A 21212-nucleotide genomic window follows, 5' to 3' on the forward strand; every position below is an offset into this window, starting at 1 on the left:
TATATTTGTTTTCTTGTTTTTTTTTTATTTAACCCAAATAAAATTATGTATATAACTTTAATTGGTATGTAATATACATAACTTTCAAAATAATTTAAAATCCATGATGGGTGAAAAAAGCGTTTGTGCAGAAGTCATATCATGTTTTGGCAGCATTTATATATCAGTCTAAAGATTACACACCACATTAATAATCTATTTATATATTTTTAATGGATATAATTTCCTTAAAAGTTATAATCTTGCTGTTTAAGTTTCAGAATCTACGCGCTGCAGTCTCAAGTTGTGGTACTATAGCAAGCGCTGACCTTTTATTCCAAATGCAGTAAATTCAAGCCCTTTTCTAAGAGATGTCAATAAAGGACTCCGAAAGTCAAATAGAGCTCAGATTTATTACTTGATTCCGCATTGTGGGTCCTTAAAAAAATCACACACATTTATTTTCTTTCCTCGATTTATGTGCGGGTTTTCTGTACCTGTCCATTGGCCCTTCCAGGTGTGCGAGTGGGATTTGGTGGTCTTCATCCAGGGAAAAGGGAGGTGATATCTGTTCTGCTCTCCTGCGTCTATATAACCCGGAGGCTGGAGTGTTGGCTGCTGCTGGAGGCCCTGCGGGTGGTGGAGCGGTGGCACGCCCGGATCCTCCCGCATGCCGGGCATGGTGAAAGCGGCAGGAGCGATGTCGGGAAGGCTGGCCTGCTCCAGGGTCCCCAGGGACGGCGGCGTGTACACGGAGTGCACCTGCCTGCTCATGTAGAGGCAGGGCGGCGGACTGTAGTCATCTCTCAGGGATCTCTGGTAGGCGCAGGAGTCTTTAAAAACCTGAGAGGGATAGAAGGGGTCTTCCCGATTCATGGTTGGAGAGGACCCGAGGCTGAGTACCTGCGATCCTGCCTCGGCGTGGACCTTCAGCTCTTACGCACCTGTGGCGCAACTGCAAGGCCCCCGCGGGCTCCGCACAGGTGTGTCCCTCTGACACCATGTGACCCTGCGGCGCACCAAGCCATTGGTTTCACTGTTTGCACAAAACGGGAGAGCTGCAGCGGCCGGTTTCCAGGAGATTCTGAGCAGAGCGCGTAAATCAGTGCCGCTCTGCAAATACAACAACGTTCACCTGCATCCACCTGTTTATTTCCCCCCCAGACAAGAGGGCGAGTGAAAATGTGCCAGGGGCAATTGTCAGAACAGAAAAACACCTTTTAGGCCTGCATGCGTGCAGCTTAGAAGTGACCGAAATCTTGGGTGCATTGAAGCTCTCTTCCCAGCAAATGAATTTCTTCACTTAAACTGGAAGTCTTTTTATGCAATTCAGCCAAAAATGGCTGTGATATCTACTGTCCCGGATAACTTAGCTAACTATAAGGTCATAGAAATTATGTTAGCAAGTTATTTTGTGGAAGGGCTTAGTTCATTTTTCACTAACCGCCATTAACTTTGTAAATTCGTTGTGTTTCATTTGATTCTTTCTTCATAGCGATCGAGACTAAATGCAAATTGTAAAAATCGAAGCAGTAAAGTATAGACAAAAGGTCACTGAGTTTCAAAGCTTTTTCCAATCACTGAAATGTTGCTTCAGTGATTTTATTCTTTAAAAATATTACAAAGATTCATTACAGATATATATTGTTTGTATCTGGAGAATGTTAAGTTCCTGTGGGTACTTTACGGGAACACCTCAAACATGCTGCTTCCAGATGGCAGCAAAAATAGAAATCAGGCAAGACATTATGGTTGATACCCATCTAGCACAACTCAGAGATAACAGCCTTACTTTGTGAGAAATGTCTTAGGGGCTGATGGAAATAAAACTGAAGTGTTTGGGCATTCGGTAGTTAAAAGAGGACAACTGGAATCTGGAGAACACCGTTCCAGCTGTGAAGCACGAGGGAGGTGGCATTATGTTGTATGTTTTACAAAGAATACTAATAATCACAAAATGTGATAGAGTATGGGTTCAATAACTGAATAACTGATTTTTCTGCTAGGTTTTGACATGATAAAATGTAATTAAGGTTATTTTAAAGAAACCAAAGTCAGCTAAACAACTGGTTTATTAGAGGACTATAAACCAGTTGGCCATAAGTGAAAACAAAAGCCTCCCTCAACCTTTTAATATAATTGTAGCAAATCACTCAGCATAATAAACAAATATATCAAAATTCAATGAATACTATTGGAAACTATTTTTTTGACCAGATAATTAATAGAATTAAATTTCTATAACCTTTTGCAAGAAAAGTTATTGTTATGAAATGAATTATATTAATTTATTTGGAAAAGGAGCGGAGGAAGGGTGCTTCTTCAGAGCTCTCTTCTGCATGGGATTAATCCAGATGTCAAACTCTGAAATCAGGGAGATTTTCAGGGCGGCAGAATATCATTAACTCCTGATCTTATGCTGTTTATATCTTGTCCATCCATCTGTCATTTTATTGTCCCACAGATTTACAGGCATGGAAAGTGGTCACTCTCTGCTATCACAGTTCCCCATCTCACCTCTCTATACTTAAGTCTCATCATCCCTCCTGTCGCCCCCTTAAAATTGCTTGGAAAGTTATCTAAAATGCATTCAAGGCACATCATGCTTCATAAACCACATAGTGGAGAATAGCCTGAGTTAACAGTTTCCTTCCTCTTTGCAACAATGATCAAATATAAATACCATTAAGCCATAATGCAGGTGGGTGTTATGTATAGAACTGGTTTACTTGAACTTTATTGCGCCGCAGAGTGCCCCCATTAAGATACCGTGGAAAGTGCCATAATTGCATTTGAAGATCTCATTGCAAATAGTCCATTGATGCTGCACACACCATCAGAGTCGAAGGAGGTTCATTCAGGAAGGTTCTGCGTGTAAATGAACGCGTCTTATAGTCGTTGCGACGTCGCGGGTTTGAAGTCCGCAGCTTGCGGAGTCACGCTCTAGACACTCTGCGGTTAATTGAGTTCAGTCGCTCTCTCCAGCTTAATTGGCTTGCCGCGAGCGCCGATGTTTAATGAGGCGGACTCTCACGCGCGCACGCAGGGCCGCGAGAGGCTAATGGCTAGCAAACACGGCGAGAGTGCGGCGGCCGCAGCAGCCCTGTTTGTTGTCGCCAAGGGCTCTTGTCCGTGTGGAGCTGCTGGGTGAAAATGGTGTTAAATGATGCATCTAGAAAAGTGTAATGGATACATGTTGAACGCCAGACAGGGGTGACAAAACGGTGGTGGAAAATAGGACATCCCCGTGTCCGAGCTTTCCACTGCCCGTTTCCCAGACAACTGCGGCTGCTTTACCAGGTCCCTTTATCTCGCAGGTCAAGCAATATTTGCACCCATACAGGCTTACTGTGCAGACAGGAAAGATATACAGATTAATTAGAGTATCACTGAAAAGTTCCTTTATGTCACTATTAAGTAAAGTTCAAAAAGTGATGCTTTAGATTTTTTCCACCTGTGTGGTTTTATTTTAAGCATTTATTTTCTGTTAAATTAGAAGATTACAGGTTACAGCTAATGACAAACCAAAATCAAGTTTTTTTTTCTGAAAATTAGAATGTTATGTCCTACAAAATTATGTGGAAAACTGCTTTCTGCATCAGCTGACTATTTGATGTCTTCAAGGAGTGTAAGCTATGGTCACTGCTAAAGAACCTGACTGTTCACGGAGTTCTGTATCCAACCATATAAAAAGGGAGGTTTAGTGAAAGTAAAAGGTGTAGGGGAAAAAAAAGCAACAGCAATAACCGAAGCCTGCAGCTTGAGTCTGAGTTTTAAGAGTCACCACACTGGGGTATTTCAGGGTGATAATTGTTGCATTCTTTGTTGTTAAATCTACTCTAGGACAGAATCATCTGTAGGATTTTGCGGAGCCATTTCACCCGCCATTTGTGTATTATCAAGTCTAAGCCACTTTACATGATTCATGCCTCTGCAGATACAATTTATGGAGATGCTGATTTAATTTTTCAGCAGAACTTGGTGCGCGTCCACACTGTGAAAAGTACTATATCTGCTTTAATAACCATGGTGTCATTGTTCAAAAATATTTCCTGACCTAAAATCCAAAGAGAATCCATGGAGTATTGCTGAGATGACGATGAGAGTCATGAGAACCAACAATGCAGGCGGGCTGATGGCAGCCTGGGCTTCCTTAACACATCAATAGAGCCACATGTTGATCGTCTCCATGGTGAAAAGCACATAAACATATATTTCAGTAGATGGCAAAAGACTTGGGATTGGGGCCGAGGTCTTCCAGATGGACACAACTCTACACCACACACTGCGATGTTCAAGAAACAAGGCTGAGATTATTTGAGCTATGGTGTTTTAGAAATAAGGCAAATCTGAGATCACTTGGACCAGAGTAAAGGTGTGTCAGGAAAACATGTTCTTTTTTTTATCTGCTTTAGCAAACAAAACACTTCCAGATAGCCTGACAAAAACTTGGACATGCGATAAAACTGAGCTTACCCTGTGGCGACAGCAGCCTGGGCTGTGTCAACACCATGACGTGTGAATAGCAGCTGAAGAATAGTAATGGCATTATAATGGAGGTTTGGTGAAACACAGCTAGACCCGAGCGCGAGTCAAGTGAGAAGGGAGGAGGAGAAAATGTTTGCTGAAGAGAGATTTCCAGGGAGATGCCAACGTAACGGCAGCTTGAGCTTTTTATTAGGTCACATTTTAGTGAAGAAGAACCAAAAAGAACAATAAATACACATTAATCTCACCAAAATCTTGAATAAAAAATAATCAGTAAAACACACTTTACTTTTTAAACCTAAATTATGTCTGATAAATCGCAACCTTCTACATCACACTAGTTCTGAAAGCCTGAGATGGTTCTGAGTGTGGAGACCCGCCACCTCTCCCCAGACAGAGCCAGTTCGCTTATGAAGTCTGTGTCCGTCTGCTTCTGCCTCCATTTCGTCCATCGTCGTGTCTTTTGTCTCTGTCGTCTCTGTGCCTGCGCTGCTGCTCCTTATCTCTGTCCAGCCTCTTATCTTGACTCGTGCGGCCGTCCCTTCGAGGAGGAGAAGGAGAGCGTTTACGGTCTGTGCGCCCTCCGTTACTCCTGCGATCCGTTGGCGGCGATCTGCTGCGGTCATGGCGTCTGTCCGGGGACTCGCTCCTCACGCGTCCTCTCGTGTTGCTGGAGCGGCTAGTTCTGGACACGTCGGAGTGGCGCTGCAGGTCTGTGGAGCGAAGCGTGTTGAGGAGAAAACGTTTGTTGGTGCCCTGCAGGGGGCATTTCAACCTGTTAGGGGAACACAGAGGGTCAATCCAGCCATCAGAACGTCACTCAGAGGAGGAGATGGATGTGATATAAAGGAGTCAGATGATCATAACTCACATGGCACCAGGGATAGACTTTGCCTTTAGATGATTTCATTCTGCCTTTTGCCATGTTACAATCACAGACTCTCATAGTATGTTACTGGGATTTGTTTTTTTACCCTAACACAAACTATAAGATAATTTGAAAAAAGAAAAAAGAAAGATAAAGATACTAAAAGATTTTACAAGTAAAAATCTGAAAGGTGTGGCATGAACATGTCTTCAGCCCCCTTTCCTTTAGATATGTTCAACCAACAATTTCAGTATAACCCAGTTCTTTTATGAAGGCTTCAGAGGTTTGTTTGAAAACAAATAGCATCAGGGAGATCAAGGAACAGAAGACAGGTTTAAAGCCGTATTGGGATATAAAGTAGGGACGCACGATATATCGGCATGTATATCGGTATCGGCTGCTGTCATTTTTAACATATTGCTACTGGCCTGATGAGTAAAACTAGGCAGATATCAACAACCATTGTTTATTTATATCTTAATAGGATTTGTGTATGTGTTTCAAAAGGGGAAAGTCATATGGCAGTTTTACTGATGCAGTTCAGGATTATGGGGTGTTTAACTGAAGCAGAGAGGCAAAGAAGGCAGCGCAGTTGATATGGCGCCGAAGATGTATTGAAATAAATATGTCTGATATTGTTAAATTACATAAATATTAATATCGCATAACAATATTGGCCCAAATTTTCATCCCTAATATAAAGCAACATCCCAAACTAATAATTCTTCAATCTATTAATTTAAAATGCTCAACATATGGCACAAGAAAACAAGCAACATGGCCGCCCACCTGTTGGTCGTAAAATCTTACTAAAACAGGCTAAAATTTCCACATTTGGAAGAGCATAGTGAGTTTGGACACTTTAGTGAGAGAAGGGGAACTAGAAAGTTTAACTGTAACTAAAAAACATATACCTCTTTAAAGAACACCAGAAATACATTCAACACAAGAATCCCAGCTCACCATCCTGCGGGGCCCATGGTCTCTGCTCTCAGCCGGGCTCTGTCCGTCTCCCTGAGGAGCTCCTCTACAGCGCGCCTGCATGGACAGATGGATCCACAGGAAAGTGCGTAATGTGCAAATGGACATGAAACTGAGCTCAAACAAGACATAAACACTCAAGGTAGAGCCAAAGGGATATTAAGAGGTGAGAGAAAACTGTAGAAGTGAATCATATGACAGCGGGCTGTGTCCTCGGTTAACCCGAGCTGCTGATAATGAGCTTCACCGAATCACACGGCGCAGGCATCTTGAAGCAGGCTAGTCCATGGATGCATTTTTATAAATATTACACATAAAGAGAGGCCCATTAGCAGCCTGTGCTGCTAATGGGCTGGAGGTACAGTTTGGAAGTGAAATAAGCGCGGACATTGTCCGTTTTACGTTGACTGGGGAAAAAAAAACAGCGATTAAGTTACTCACTTTTCCAGATCGTTATCTTCTGCCATCACCTTCCGGCTTAAAACAAACAGTTATGAGCTGTTACACAAAGAGATACTTCATCTTTAAATCAATATCTGCAGTGTTAATGTTGCATTCCCGTCTGTTTACTTCCCCGAGAGGGCCTCTCACCAAGGACCCTGTTCTTTTGGCAGCCGTGAAGAATGCCTGATTCGTGTTTCTGAATATATAGAGCTGCTGATGTTTTCCTGAATTGTTTGATATGTTAAATTTCTGTTTTAAATGAACATTTAATCTTAATTAAAACAAAAAAAATTGATAAGAAGCTATGTTTCATGTCCGTTTTATTTTATCTTTCATGCAAATTTGAGAAATTTGCATGAAAATCCCCAAAATCCAGGAGTTGGAAAGGAACATGGCAGATCAAAGAGCAGAAAAAGAAGAAGGAAGTTCAAATCATCACTGTAAATCATATTGAGTAAGGATCACATCATTGACTTCAACATCTTTTGCCTTGCCTAACCATGCGGCAAGACAGAAATTGAAAGTGGAGCACCGTAAGCAAAAGAGGCATAAGAAACAATTGATGGGGTCCTCCAGGACATTTTAGTGTAAAATATCAGATAGGCTGATAGACTGACAGACAAACAAATAGGTAAAACTGCAGTAAAGGCAAAAATGGATATATTTTTTTTCTTTGAGTTCTTTTTCCGCTCCCTACATGGATGGTGCCCTGGGTGAAGAGCCACAAGTCTCTACTGAAATGCATGAGAGAATCTTGAGAAAGACATAAACCTCCCCTACAATGTTGCATGAATATAAAAATTACATGCGTTTATATAAATAAATTAAACGCAAGACAACCAAGGTTTTTAAAAGTAGGTTTTTGTACAGGCAGATAACAAGCCTCCTCTACCTCAGCAGGCGCACTCATACCCCGCCTACTCCCAGTTTGATTGACACAAGTAGGCGGAGCCAGCGTCAGCAAAGGCACGGGGGCGTTTTCGTGCGGGTTTGCACGAAAACGCTCGGTTGCGGCGAATGCGTGATCGAGGTCCCGCCGCTGACAATTGTCCGCCTCCCCCCCGCCCCCTCCCATCACCCCTGTTCGGGGCCCGAGCGCTCAGCGCGGAGGAGCCGCCGGCGAAAAAGGTAGCTATCATCCCTCACATCTGCATGCATGAGTGGTGTCACTGTGTGGCTGGGTTTGCATTGGTACTGTCGCTTCTTCAGTCCTTCTGTCCTCGCTCTGCCGCTCCTGGAAGGAGGGTGGGATGGAGTCAGACAGATGGAGAGGTGGGGGTGGAGAGGGGGGGATAATTTCAACATCGTTCCTGTCCAAACAATCGGAAATTATGACGCTGCAGTTTGTGCGTTGCCCAGAAAAAAATGAGGATAATGAGGAAAGGAGGATAAACAAACTAACAGACAGACAAAAAAAAGGGGGTGGGGGTGCAATTTCCAATTAAACCAGAGACAGTTTTTGTTATCATCAGTGCATGTCTGTCTCGTAGTTGTGTGGAGAAAAAAGCAGTCAGTTGCAACAGACCTTGCAGAACCTTGCAGAACAGCAGCAGGCCTCCTTCTTTTCATTTTTTCCCCCCAGGATGAGGGGTTTTATCAAAATGTAGGCTGAACCGAAAGGACTCGAGTTTTGAGATCTGTGGCCTTAAACATCATGCCATGTTTGAATAAGTAACTCCTTTATGTATCACTGTGGGATTTGATTATGCCTTGTAAAAAAAATTAAAAAAAAAAAACAACAACACAGCCCAGGTGCATTCCTGTCATTTATTAATAGGTTATATAAAGGATTGCTGTAATGATTGACAATCTTCAGGTTTACTTACAACAGAGTCCTCCTCTGTTTAAAATAGATGTCGGTGTTTTCATAATTAGGACATTTGAAGTCTTTACTTATTGACAAGGTCAGTTTCTCAGGGACTGCTGCCTAAAAAAAGGCTCCTGTGCTTGACGTGTGCTTGTTTGCTTTTTTGCTTGCATGCCTGCGTGTTTTGTGGTGATGTCACAGCTTTGTTATAGAAACAGAGAAGCCTTGTGTCTTCATGATTAATTCATGTCCAGCTGCGGGATGGGGACAGAAGCGTTCCAGTCACACATAAAGGAAGGAGACGTACATGTAGGTAACTACTGGGTACGGGTGTAGATTTAAAAGACGGAGGCAAAATGTAGCTTAAAAAAAAAAAAGGCAAATCAAACAGGAAGGGGGACGCGGAGGGGGCGTCTGATCACCATGTGACGAGCTTTCGTGGCTGTAGTGGGGAGGAGTAGAGAGCATCCTGCTGGGAGAAGTGCATCTGCTGTGTGCCTCAGTCCCCTGCATCCTTCGCTGGCTTCACTCTGAATGTCAAGCCCCAGTGAGCAGAACAGGATCCAGGTCGTCATGGAGACAGGAACAGAGGCAGGTAGTCACTGTGGCTTGGCCGGGCCAGCTGAGGGGAGAAGGACGCCCTCTGTCGTCAGCTGATGGCATCAGGCCCACACAGGAAGGGGAGTGGGTGGTGACGATGAGGTTTATATACGGTGGATCCTAAGTACGCCCTTACTGTCAAATTGTAACTATCAAAATAATTTAAAAAATACAACAACAACTTTGTCCACCTTTAAAGTGATACAAATTCTGAATATGAAATCATAAACAAATTTATTAGTGGAAATACCACACCATAGCAAAGAAAAAATAGTAACTTATTTCTCACTTGGGCCCTGAAAAGGTTTTCTATTGATTTCATGCATGTAGTTAATGGGTTGAGAAGGCATTTACTGGTTAGTATTGAGGATTAGGAGACTAGCCTATGTGCTTTGGAATGAGGGGTATACGGATAGCAGAACCACCACTGAGCAGGAGGCGTTGGATCCGAAATAACCAGAATTTGAAACTCTTCATAATTTCATCAACCCGCTACCACCACGCCTTGTGTTTCTTTGGTGATCGTTAGTGTTATTTATACACTAAACATGCCTTTGGGTTGTTTGGTTTTGTTTATTCGGACAATGACACTTTCTCTCACAAAACATTTGAAGACTGTAGCTGCCTGGTGTCACTGGAAGAAAAGAGTAAAATGCAGCGCTATTCCTTAATCAGGATGTATGGAAAAGAGTAGAGATAGTTATGAAAATTCCTACAACATGGCTTTATTTCAGGTTAATTCGACTCACAATAAATGCTGAAATTAAATCAAAAGTAATTAATTTGTCTACATTAATGCAACCAGGTTGGCGTGCCTTTATTTATCCTTTTGGATTTTTCCACCTAACTTATATTTTTAGTTTAATTGTATAACAACAAATATGTAACATTGAAGGTAGAAAAAGTTTTGGAATGATTTATTATGGTGCATTTTTTTATTTTTACATTTGAACAGGGTTGTGTAAACTATTGAGAGGCAGTGGAGAGCTGCTGTAGATCTGAGTAGACTCTCCCCTTTAGCTTCAGGGAGCCCCAATGCTCAGCTTAGTGCTTTATTTCAGGATCTTGCTTGAGGCAAGTTCTTAGTGCCTCCACTGAACATGGAGTGTGTATAAATCCAGCCTGTCACTTTCCTTTGTTCTCCCCTTGCAGCATTTGCAGCATCCATCCGTCCCTCCTGTTTGCCGGTTGCTTTGTGTCTGTTTACACATCCCCGTTGATCTCTTTCACCGTTCTTCAAATCTCTTTCTCTGCCTCCGCTGCTCCCTGCCTCCTGCTGACTTTGCCTCTGCTTTTCTCAATCCCACTTTCTCTGATCTGAGTCCTCTCTCTGCCTCAATCCCATATAATTCCCTCTCTGTGGAATTGGAAGATTGGAGCAGGCGAGAGCAAAAGAGAGATTATACCGTCAGATTAGCGGACAGGAGCTGCAATACATAATCTCGGCAGGCTCTCACGCACGCACGCGCTTAGCGCAGACACGTGCACAAGGCATTTGCCACACGAATAATTTTGCAAGCGCATAATGAGACGCTCGTTTTCCTGAAACAGCTGTTGAGCATTCCTGCTGTGCCCTTTGACCTGCAGGGCTATGTGCCATCAGCCGCTGGAGGGCTTCTGTCCTCTCTGCAACCTATTCAACGTCTGAGGCCTATGGGATAGGAGTGCGTGCCCCTTCCCATCCCTGCAGCCCAACTGGAGTCATTTGTGCCAAAGCTGAGCTGCGCCGAAGGAGAAGCGATGGGGAGCCCCGGCTGCGACGTAGACGCAGTCAAGCCCTCGGAGCCGCCCCTGGAGGCCGCGTGTCCAGAGTGTGGCCAGATCCACCGCAGCTGGGAGAACCACCTTTACAATTACCGCCTGGAGGTGGACGACGACCTTGTGTGCCACATCTGCCTGCAGCCGCTGGTGCAGCCGCTCGACACACCGTGCGGACACACCTTCTGCGCCCGCTGCCTGCGCAGCTTCCTCCAGGAAAGGGATTTCTGCCCTCTGGACCGGACAAGGCTGCAGCTGCAGGCATGCCGCAGATCCAGCATCCTGGTGCACAAGCTGCTAGACAAGCTGTCCGTGACCTGCCCTTTGAGTCCTGTCTGCTCCCTCAGCATGCCTCGATGTGACCTGGAGGCGCACCTCAAGCACAGGTAATAAAGCTGATGTAATTAACTTATAAATCAAGTGACGGATTGATGCAAGCTGGATACACATAGGTCAGACATTACGTATGCCTGTCAATTGGTATTTCATAAACAATTTAGAGATAAGGAGATTTCTGTTTTATGGCAGTCTGTAAGATATCTACGAAATACTTTACTAGTTTGGCAGTTAAGTGCTTGCTAAGCGCTGACAGCAGAGATACCATAATTATATTTTCTTTAGAGTAAAAATTTGCCAAAACTATCAATAGAAGTTTTTTTTTTTTTTATTCTCTGGGATGATGGTGACTCTGCCCTGAATGTACTACGCACACAGGTTAAACAAAGCCCTCTATGCAATAAGTCTGTACAATAATTTACCCTCATTAGGTCAGCCAAATGGTGGTATACATCAAGAAGCAGTCTTTGGTCCCAAAACTAATCACTATCTATTTGCATGCATTTCTTTTGGATAACCTCTTCACTGTAATGATAATAATTTCCTTTTCTATGCAGATGATATTCAACTACATGTGCCTAAAAAAAAAACTACATGCCCTCAGTGATACTAAACCTTCTTTTTCTGATACATTGGTCAACCTGGGATTTTTTTTTCAAATACAGTGATGATTAGTCATGATCAGATTCTTGCACTTAGAGATCACTGTGTGCGGGGCTCCCCACCAGGACCCCAGCAGCGGAAAGGCGCACATGTCTCCAAACTCCGCATTGGATGGTTGCTTGGAGACCGGATGAAGCTGCGAATTCATCTGGTTGCAGTTCAAGCTGCTGATAAGCAGCTGAACATGCATATTTGCGTCTCTGCAGCAAAGCTAAAACTGATTCAGAAACCTCTCACATATACTTAGGAAAAAGATGGAGATTGTGAGGAATCTTTCTAGTGCAGATCTGACACGTTTAGTGGTGGTGTTGCAGTAGGATGACTTAGAAAGCAGTATAGAAGATTAGATTAGGTTATTATACCAGCACTCGACTCGACATACCGAAATACCTCATCCTTTCTTGTGAAAGCTCGTTGTTGTTGTCGAAATAAAACTCGTCTACCAATAAAAAAAAATAAGTAAAATAATGATTTTAATGTTGCAAACTGCCTGCCTGAACTATTCAGTCTCCATTGTCTTTTTTTTTTTTTTACCAGTATCTAAGAATCAGATAGCTTTACCCACGTTACCTTTAACTTCTACACACTTTGGCTGTCGACCCATTTGGACCAGGTGCTGTCAGACCCAGAAGGGATTATTGAGCTGCGGGTCATGTGATGGAGGATTAGTGGTTCCCTACTGCAGTCATAGGTTGGCTGGCCAGCAGGTTCATGTTCTCATTTCACAACTATGCTGGGCAACTTCAACACCAGAGATCTTTTCAACCACTTCTTCTGTGAAACGGCCAAGGGCAACCCAGGCCTGTGGTGAGTGGCACACAGTGGTGATGTGATGACAGTTCTGGGGATACAGCAGAATCTATTTCTTCCTGGTGTCCACTTGAGTTTATTCTCTTTTATTTTGTACTTGGTTTGACTGTTTTGATTGTTGCATTTCTCTATAGAACACAGGTTGGTATGTGTTTGCCAATTTCCTTAATCCATCTAGTTTGCTTTAGGATATTCAGATATGTAATTAGGTAATGTACGTTGTGCAAATGTGTAAATATCATATTGAAATATAAAGATATTGTATTTAAGGATAAGAGTAGACTTGATCAATGGTGTTACCTCTTGCTGTACGCATGAGTGTTTGACACTGGATTACCACTGCCAGCCTAACGCCACACTGAAGTTCAGGATGTGTTCCTTAAGAAGCTTAGCATGCCGTCTGTACCAGTATGATAGAAGCGGCTGTGAAACAGGTGCTTTAATAGGAGAGCTGTTGATTTTTCATTTAACCAAGACTGTGCCCTCTTGTGCCGTCTCCTGTATTCAGAAACTAGCATGGCCTGCTTTTCTCAGGTGTGACTTTGAAACACTCTTCCAAAGAAACTGTCTTCAAATCTTAAGTGTTCTGATCTTTAATGTTCTAATTTGGTGATTGAATTGGTCATTTCAACAGCTGAACTTTCTTTCCCTGAAACCAAATTAGGGTTTCCTTGGGATCATTTTGTCACGCACAAAGTCACACTCTCGTTTCATCTTTAGATTCTAGTTAAGAATATCTTGGTAAATATGCAAATACATCATCCCTTCAGTTACACGGTCATCGTCACATCATGATGTTCACACCTTCAAGACTCACTTTTAGTGTGGCTTTTGTTTTGGTGATGGCCAGTGACATCAAAATATTTTAACTTTGGTCACGTTTGACCAGACCATACTCCCCCTTGCTTGTCCAATACTCTCCAGCAAGCGTTAAACAAACTTCAATCATTAGTGGAGTCTTGTGCTGTGAGTGTGTAATGTGGAATTTGAGTGCATTACTTCTTGTTTCTCTTACTTTTTGACTCTTTAGACAGAGGAGCAGCTAATTGTTTTGTGGTGAAATTCTGTTAGTTCCACTTCTGGATTATGGCTTCGACTGTGGTCAGTGGAATATTGAGAAGTTCAGAAAAGATTGTCTCTTCCGAGTGTCTCGTAACAATAAGGTTGCAGATTATCAATTACTACCAAACTAGCCATTTTGCCCTGATTGCTTTCCAAATATTGGTAGAACTAATTTTCACGTTTGTTTGTTTTTTTTTCCTTTGGTTTTTAAAGCCTATTTTGACTAGGTATTCAGTAACTATTTGCTGTATGATTCTCGCTTAACACCTTCACCCTAATCATGGACCCGGTGAGAATTTTATGACATTTATCCAAAATGTCGACGTGTTCAATACTTATTTTCTCTGTTGCATGTTGAGATGTCAAGAAGGGATGATGTAAGACAGACATTTTTAAGTAAAGATTACTCTCTGGCCCCACGTGGGTTCCACACACGCTTACCCTGCTGCCGTAAGAAGCTAATCGGAGCCAAGAGTCTGCAGTCCACATGTGACATTGAGAGTCAGTGTTGTTTATGTTGCGGATTAGAACACAGGACAACAGGGCAGAAGATCTACCAAAATGCAACATTTTATTTGTGGACTTGTTTGATATTGGTACCAAAAAAGTGTCTTCTTTAAGGTTTTCTTAATTATTATCTGACGCATCTTTTGATTGAAAACAGGGTATCTAGTGCTTTTCCTACTATCCTTGCACAAAGTTCCTTTGAATGTTTCTCAGCAGACCTTTGTTATGTTGCATCACCCACCTGTATACCACTTGAAGTAAAGACTGCAGGGTCAAACAAGGATGTAAACGGTCTAATCCTTTGAGTCTATTTGTTGGTGTGTATTTTTAAAGAAGGGTCTCTCCTCACATTAGCAGCTTTGATCTTTTCATATCCAACCTTTTCAAGCACATAAAGCAGGTGTCTGCATATAAGGGGATGGATACAATTTAACGGTTTTTATTTATTATCGAATCCAAATTAATTGCATTTCTCACCTCTTTCTGGTTCTTTATTGTCATCAAGAAGCTTCTACCAGCTAGCCACAAACTTTGACATCTCACTTACAATTATTCTGACTTTGTGCATCACAAGCAGTGAGTCAGGTTTTTGCAAACAGCGTGCAAATGCATCACGCTTGAAATATTACTGTGCCAAATATCGCATCCAGAGAGTCCTTTGCTGTTGCACGTGATGATATTATGATGACAACTGCGATTCGATGCGAGAGCTCCAACCCAGGGCCATTTTTAAATGTACCCATGTATGTCACAGGGTTTATTTAGCATTCCTATTTAAAATGAACCACAGTTGAATGTGATTGAACTTTATTAGGACAAACATTTACAGTTTTTTCTAAAGTAAAAAAAACTGCACAATCCATTAGTGATAATTTCTCTAATTCCCATCAGTGTGAATTTAAGGCCATATTTCTGCAGGAACTTTTTCCAGGAAAGGTGGTTTTCCATTATTAATACCCTTTTTTATTTTATTATTATTATGCATGATTATTTTCCAATTGCATTGTGTTTTCCTCCACAAGGAATTTTGATTCCGATTCAGATTTTTTTCATTGCATTTACCAGTATAAAAACACAGAGAGAGACGCTGGTAGGGAGGTAGTGCTTTTTATTTTTGGGTGGAAATTTTTTGGTAAAGTTCTTCTAAGCACATCAAAATGTTGCTGTTTTTATTTCCAACATAACAGTTTATTCATATTTGGGTTTTAAACCCATTATGTTAAGTTACATTCTGACTTGGAAGGGATTATAATCCAGCTTCACAGAGTAAATGCTGTGAGTCATCTCCAAATTTATGGCTAGAATACTAAGTTTGACCACAGCTGTCACTTCTCTTCAGGATAACACAACACGGAAGATTGTTTTGAAATATCTTTAAAATTTGTTTGAGTTGCGCCATTTTTCTTACATTTGTTGTGGCCCTACATAAGTCATACCACTACATACCACTGTTGCCAGAATTATCAAAAGTAGTTTTGTCTTGCTCCCATCTTGCAATTGAAGTTACAAGAGTGGAGTCTGAGGTAAAGCTTAGAAGAATGGACATGCATTATGAACTGTATTGTCTAGAAAACACTGACTCATAAAGAAAAAGTCAGTGTAAAGGAGATTTTGCCTAAAATTTTCCAAGGACAAAATATATCATACTTTGAAAATGCTGTAAACTTTGCCCTTTTCACACCTGACCAAAACCATTACAAAGAAAACATTATGAATCGACCAAAACATGAGCAGGTGAAGGATCTCGCCAAACAATTGAAGCAAACCATTTGGCATTTCCAAGAAGACAAGAAAACAACCCACACCATGAAGCTAATATTTTCAGAGAGAAAGCATCCACAACTCCAAATTGAACAGAATCTAATTCAGGAAAGTAGCAGAAAAAAAAATATGCTGGTTAGAATGAGTCAAATTAATGCTTGTCTTCACTCTGAAATAGGTCCAGCTTTTCAGCATAGAAACTGATGCAGAATTCAACACCAATTTGTTGGGAAAGGATTTCTCAGTCTATGCTTTACTTCTCTTTAATTCGGATCCATGCAGTTTTACTTAAAATGGCGTCAAATTACAACAAGACTCAAAGAACCTACCGAGTAAAATAAGTCCAACTCATAACCAGTTGTATAGTTGTCAAAAAAATCTGTTACAAATAGAGGAATCTGATGGTATAACAGACCCGTTTCTCGGTGAAAGGTGTCCTGGGACTCAGTGTCAGCAGACGACTGTGGACGGGCCACGGTGCGAGAGCGGCGATGAGCGAGCCATGGTGACCACGCCTCCCATGTCGCCTCACTCCCCGCAGACAGACCTGAGAGACCGCTCGCCTTCGCCGCACTCCGGCCCCACTACCGCCTGCAGCAACGGATCTGCGTGGACCGACGACGCCGGCCTCGACAACCCTGCGTTTGAAGAAAGCAATGAAGAAGACAGTGAGCTGATCCTCCAGCCTCCCTCCGAGTGATGGCAGATGACAAGCTAAGACTTAACTCTTTGTGTTCCTGCCTGTTCCCAGGTGTGGTGGGGTTGGAGTGTGTGGTGCCCAGGGTGAAGCGGCCCCTCAGCAACCCCTGCATCCATCTCCTCCGCTCCGTCAGCTCCACCTCCTCTGGCTGGGACTGCCCTGAGTCTCCACCTCTGTCTGCAGAGGAAGGTAGGTCATCCTTCTTTTCTCTGGACACGCTTGTCTTTGGTGAAAGCGACCTACAGCTGTTTGGTTTGTCTTTTAGGCTGCGTGAAGTTGCCCTCCCTTCCCGAAGGAGAGATAACAACCATAGAGGTCCACAGAGCCAACCCATACGTTGAGCTGGGTATCAGCATCGTCGGCGGAAACGAGACGCCTCTCATCAACATAGTGATCCAGGAGGTGTACCGAGATGGGGTCATTGCACGAGACGGGAGACTGCTGGCTGGAGATCAGATACTGCAGGTGAGGGATCAGCTTCTGCTCATCATTTATAAAACATTCACTTTTTCTATAAAAAAAAAGGAAGATTCCCCTGTTAGAATGGCCCAATCAAAGTCAAGACCTTAAAGCAATTGAGAACCTGTGGCAAAGTTTACCCCAAAAGACTTGCAGCCATTGAAGAGGAAGCATGTCTCACTTAAACTCAGAAATAAGCTAACTTCAGATAGTGGCAGTGATTTTAAAGAGGCAGTATCATGTAGATTGTAGGCACATAGTTCCATTTTATTGCACAATAAAGTAACTGTGTTATCTTCAGTTGTCAATGAAATTGCGCCTCTGTCTCTTTAAGAAGCTTTTGCTCTGACACTCCGCCTTCAGCTTGTTGTCACAACAGTCTTCCTCCATGATGCCGTTTACAATGTTTCTAGGAGTGCTGCACTAAAATGTAGTTTGTGTGATAAGCTCAGCAGAGGCGCAATCCAATCAGGTGTTTGCTAATTGCTGCTGCCGCGAGTCTGGAGGAGCTGACAGCTCCATACAGCTCCAAGGAGGAGATGTGTATAAATAATCAGCGCTTTGTGAGAGCAAGTGTTTAGGCACACTGGATGGCTGCCAGGGGAGATTAAAGGACTTTTAAAATATGCATGAAAGAATAAAGGCAACAAATACATGTCAAAAAATGTTTAACAGCTTAAAGAATATATATTCACAATGAATGTATTCATTGTTTAGGAGCAAAGATAAAAGATAGCATATTAATCATTAATTCCTATTGAGGATAAAAATGTATTTATATTAACGCACATCTGCTCTGATGAATTTGTTTCCAAGGTGAACAATGTGGACATCAGTAACGTCCCACACAGTTTTGCCCGCTCCACCCTGGCGCGGCCCTGCACCACCCTGCAGCTGACCGTGCTGAGGGAGCGCCGCTGTGCCTCCAGGGCTCCTCCCTCCTCCTCCTCCTCATCCTCCACCACCCCGGCTGTGCCCCACGCCCCCTGCTCCACACCCGAGGGTGCCCCCTCCAGCCCCGCCACCCTGAGAATCACGCTTCACAAGCGGGACTCCACGGAGCAGCTCGGCATAAAGCTGGTCCGTCGAACGGACGAGTCAGGGGTGTTTGTGTTGGACCTCTTGGAAGGAGGCCTGGCCGCGAAGGACGGCAGACTGCGGAGCAACGACAGAGTGCTGGCTGTCAACGATCAGGACCTTTGCCACGGCACGCCTGAACAGGCGGCTCAGATCATACAGGTGTGGATGCAGGTTGTTGTGATGGTTAGATTGTTTAGGCATCATCAGAGGAGAAGTAGATTCACAGCACTGTGCAAAAGTCTTACGCTTCCTTGAACAGGTTAGAATAGATCTATGGGCTATGCAAAACACGCTCATTACATTTTGCTCACAAAATCATTTTTAGACAATGAGATTTCAGTCTGTTCAGTTCTGCCGATTTTGAGCTCCTTTCAGAATGAGCTGTTTTAGGGCCTCTTGTCTCTTTAAATCCAAATAGCTGCTGCTGGCCACACCCCCAACTCAATGTTTACACTCTCACGTGAAAATGGCTGCGAACAGATGCACAATTATACATCTTTGAAAAGCAGAAGAAGAGCCTTCTGCACAACGAACAAGAATGTAGGAAGTGATTCCTGGAGGGTAAGTCAACAACAACACACTTGTTTTGCAGGAGCCATTGTACAGCGCATTAAGTGGTAAAACCAGTTGACCTAATGTACTTGGGTTTTTAGGTGATGGGCTTGTCTGGGGTTGCTAGGTAACAGCACAGTGTGACTCAACAATCGAGAGGTTTTTGAAATGGCTCATTTTCCAAATACATGCATACAAAAAAAAAAAAAAAAACTTCTTGCCAAAAGGAGCTGGATGGTTTTGTAAGTGCTTGGGCTATTTTATAAGCAGCTGAGACCCAAAAGGAAGCATAAAAATATGCAAAAATGAAGTTTTGCAAAATAAATCATAGGTAAAACAAATACTAAATAAATAAATCATCAAAATAAATCATTTCTACATATATTTAAATAAAACAGACTTTCTATTAAAATATTGTAAAGCAACTGGTAGTTTTTATAAACTCAGTCAAACTCACATTAGATACAATTTGTCACCGTTTATTCTGTAAGTTTTCAATTTAATCAAGATACTTACGTAGAAAATTTTTTGTTTCAAACAAAGTTCAGATGTATGAGAGGATTGAAACACCATCTCTGTGCTTCTGCAGGCAAGCGGAGAGAGAGTCCACCTCCTGATCGGCCGACCCAACAAACCAACCCCACCCCCACCGCCAAAATCAAGCTCAACCAGAGACCTTTACTGCCTTGATCACTTCCTGCCAAATCACAGCTCTACTCCAAGCCCTGTGCCCGTACACCTATCCCGCACCAGCACTCACAGAGTAAGCGTGTGTGTGTGTGTGTGTGTGTGTGTGTGTGTGTGTGTGTGTGTGTGGGGGGGTGTGTGTGTGCGTGTGTGTGTGTGTGTGTGTGTGTGTGTGCGCGCATGCGAGTTTTCCCATCTGCACGCTGCATAACTGTATTTTTAGCTTGGAGTCTTCAGAGAAGGATGCGTCTTAGGATGAACTAGAAACGTCTGACTATGTGATTTCTGACGTCTCCCAGGATCTGTCCCAGTGTGTGACATGTAAGGAGAAACACATCACTGTGAAGAAGGAACCCCTGGAGTCCCTGGGCATGACCGTGGCAGGAGGCCGGGGCAGCAAGAGCGGGGAGCTGCCGATCTTTGTGACAAGCGTTCAGCCACACGGCTGCTTGTCCCGGGACGGACGAATCAAAAGAGGTGCACCCTCATTTTCAGCGGCCAGGAGTCAGGTACACCTGAGCGTTACCCGAAAAACTCTTTTCTTTGTTTTTTTTTTTCTTTTTTGCTTCCTTCCCCATCAGGTGATGTCCTGCTAAGCATCAACGGTCAGGACCTGACATACCTGAGCCACAGCGAGGCTGTCGGGACGTTGAAGGCCAGCGCCGCTTCGCCCTCAGTGCAGCTGAGAGTGCTGGAGGTCACCATGGTGGAGGAGCACGACCATGACGAGTTGCTGCCTCACGGCCACGACAGCGACTTTGATGCAAACTGGTCTCCTTCGTGGGTCATGTGGCTGGGCCTGCCCAGGTGAGAAAGACCGGCTCAAGCTCTGCCTGTTGATGTTTATCACATAAAATGCCAATAGAATACATTCAGGTTTGTTGTTGCAACAAATGCGGGAAAAGTACCAGGATCCTTTCAACTCTCAACTTTAAAGTAATGCAGCATTTCAAAAGTGTGAGTAGATGACTTTATCCTACATACCTGCACTTTTCTGTTCTTGCAGCTACCTGCACAGTAGCCATGAGATTGTGTTGCGGAGGAGCCATCCCGGGAGCTGGGGCTTCAGCATCGTTGGGGGCTACGAGGAAAGCCACGGCAACCAGGCATTTTTCATCAAGACTATCGTCCTCGGCACGCCTGCATACTACGATGGCCGCCTTAAGTGAGCAATCAGCGATTATTACGCAACTGTTACATAGTTTCACAGAACTTATAAGTTAGTTTCAGGAACTTCCAAATTACTTTACAAAATATATTGCGTACTTATTGTGTAGTTTCTGGAAATTATAGCATATTTTCCATGGATTGCACCGGTTACTTTTTTGATACTTACAAGGTTATTTAAAATATATATATAAAAAAATAAAAAATTCCCCTCTCACCCTCCGTGGGTGGTCTCTTTCATCTTCTGAGCTCGGGTCCTCTACCAGAGGCCTGGGAGCTTGAGGGTTCTGCGCAGTATCTTGGCTGTGCCTAGAACTGCACATTTCTGGACTGAGATGTCTGATGTTGTTCCTGGGATCTGTTTGAGCCACTGCTCCAGTTTGGGGGTTGCTTGCCCGAGGGCCCCGTTGTCCACAGGCACCATTATGGTCTTAACCTTCCAGGCCTTCTCCAGTTCCTCTCTGACGCCCTGGTATTTCTCATGCTCCTTTTTCCTGATGTTG

The 21212-nt window shown here is 43.2% G+C and overlaps 3 protein-coding genes and 1 long non-coding RNA gene across 4 annotated transcripts in view; 1 reads left to right on the top strand and 3 right to left on the bottom strand.

Moving 5' to 3' along the window:
• Nucleotides 1-888, bottom strand: part of pdx1 (pancreatic and duodenal homeobox 1) — a 2488-nt gene extending 1600 nt beyond the window's left edge. Inside the window, exon 1 of the mRNA XM_007554520.2 lies at nt 477-888. Coding sequence (XP_007554582.1) covers nt 477-855 — 379 coding nt within the window. The 5' untranslated portion in view covers nt 856-888. The remainder of the gene's footprint in view (nt 1-476) is intronic.
• A 3732-nt stretch (nt 889-4620) lies between these two features.
• On the bottom strand, nt 4621-6965 carry si:ch211-140b10.6 (uncharacterized LOC103139737). Its single transcript, XM_007554522.2, has 3 exons — nt 6758-6965; nt 6299-6373; nt 4621-5242 (listed from the first exon to the last, which is right to left on the bottom strand). Exons 1-3 carry the CDS (start codon nt 6781-6783, stop codon nt 4876-4878), a joined length of 468 nt encoding a protein of 155 aa, XP_007554584.1. The 5' UTR covers nt 6784-6965; the 3' UTR covers nt 4621-4875.
• Nucleotides 6966-7691: 726 nt separating this feature from the next.
• Nucleotides 7692-21212, top strand: part of lnx2a (ligand of numb-protein X 2a) — a 14876-nt gene continuing 1355 nt past the window's right edge. Inside the window, exons 1-10 of the mRNA XM_007554523.2 lie at nt 7692-7888; nt 10755-11311; nt 16497-16732; nt 16816-16953; nt 17030-17229; nt 18040-18462; nt 19445-19618; nt 19842-20019; nt 20124-20349; nt 20549-20707. Of these exons, the coding sequence (XP_007554585.1) occupies nt 10908-11311; nt 16497-16732; nt 16816-16953; nt 17030-17229; nt 18040-18462; nt 19445-19618; nt 19842-20019; nt 20124-20349; nt 20549-20707 (2138 nt within the window). The 5' untranslated portion in view covers nt 7692-7888; nt 10755-10907. The remainder of the gene's footprint in view (nt 7889-10754; nt 11312-16496; nt 16733-16815; nt 16954-17029; nt 17230-18039; nt 18463-19444; nt 19619-19841; nt 20020-20123; nt 20350-20548; nt 20708-21212) is intronic.
• Nucleotides 13024-16490, bottom strand: LOC107836509 (uncharacterized). Its single transcript, XR_001662420.1, has 2 exons — nt 15540-16490; nt 13024-15178 (listed from the first exon to the last, which is right to left on the bottom strand). It is a non-coding gene; the product is annotated as an uncharacterized LOC107836509 (long non-coding RNA).

Source organism: Poecilia formosa, unplaced genomic scaffold (genome assembly GCF_000485575.1).
Source record: "Poecilia formosa unplaced genomic scaffold, Poecilia_formosa-5.1.2 Scaffold64, whole genome shotgun sequence".
NCBI lineage: Eukaryota > Metazoa > Chordata > Actinopteri > Cyprinodontiformes > Poeciliidae > Poecilia > Poecilia formosa.

Excerpts from the sequence above, each read along its gene's own strand:
- si:ch211-140b10.6 (XM_007554522.2), bottom strand. The coding sequence starts at position 6,783 with ATGGCAGAAGATAACGATCTGGAAAA. Across the intron at positions 6,374-6,757 it reads GAAGATAACGATCTGGAAAA|GCGCGCTGTAGAGGAGCTCC; the intron begins GTGAGTAACTTA and ends CTGTCCATGCAG. Across the intron at positions 5,243-6,298 it reads ACCATGGGCCCCGCAGGATG|GTTGAAATGCCCCCTGCAGG; the intron begins GTGAGCTGGGAT and ends TTCCCCTAACAG.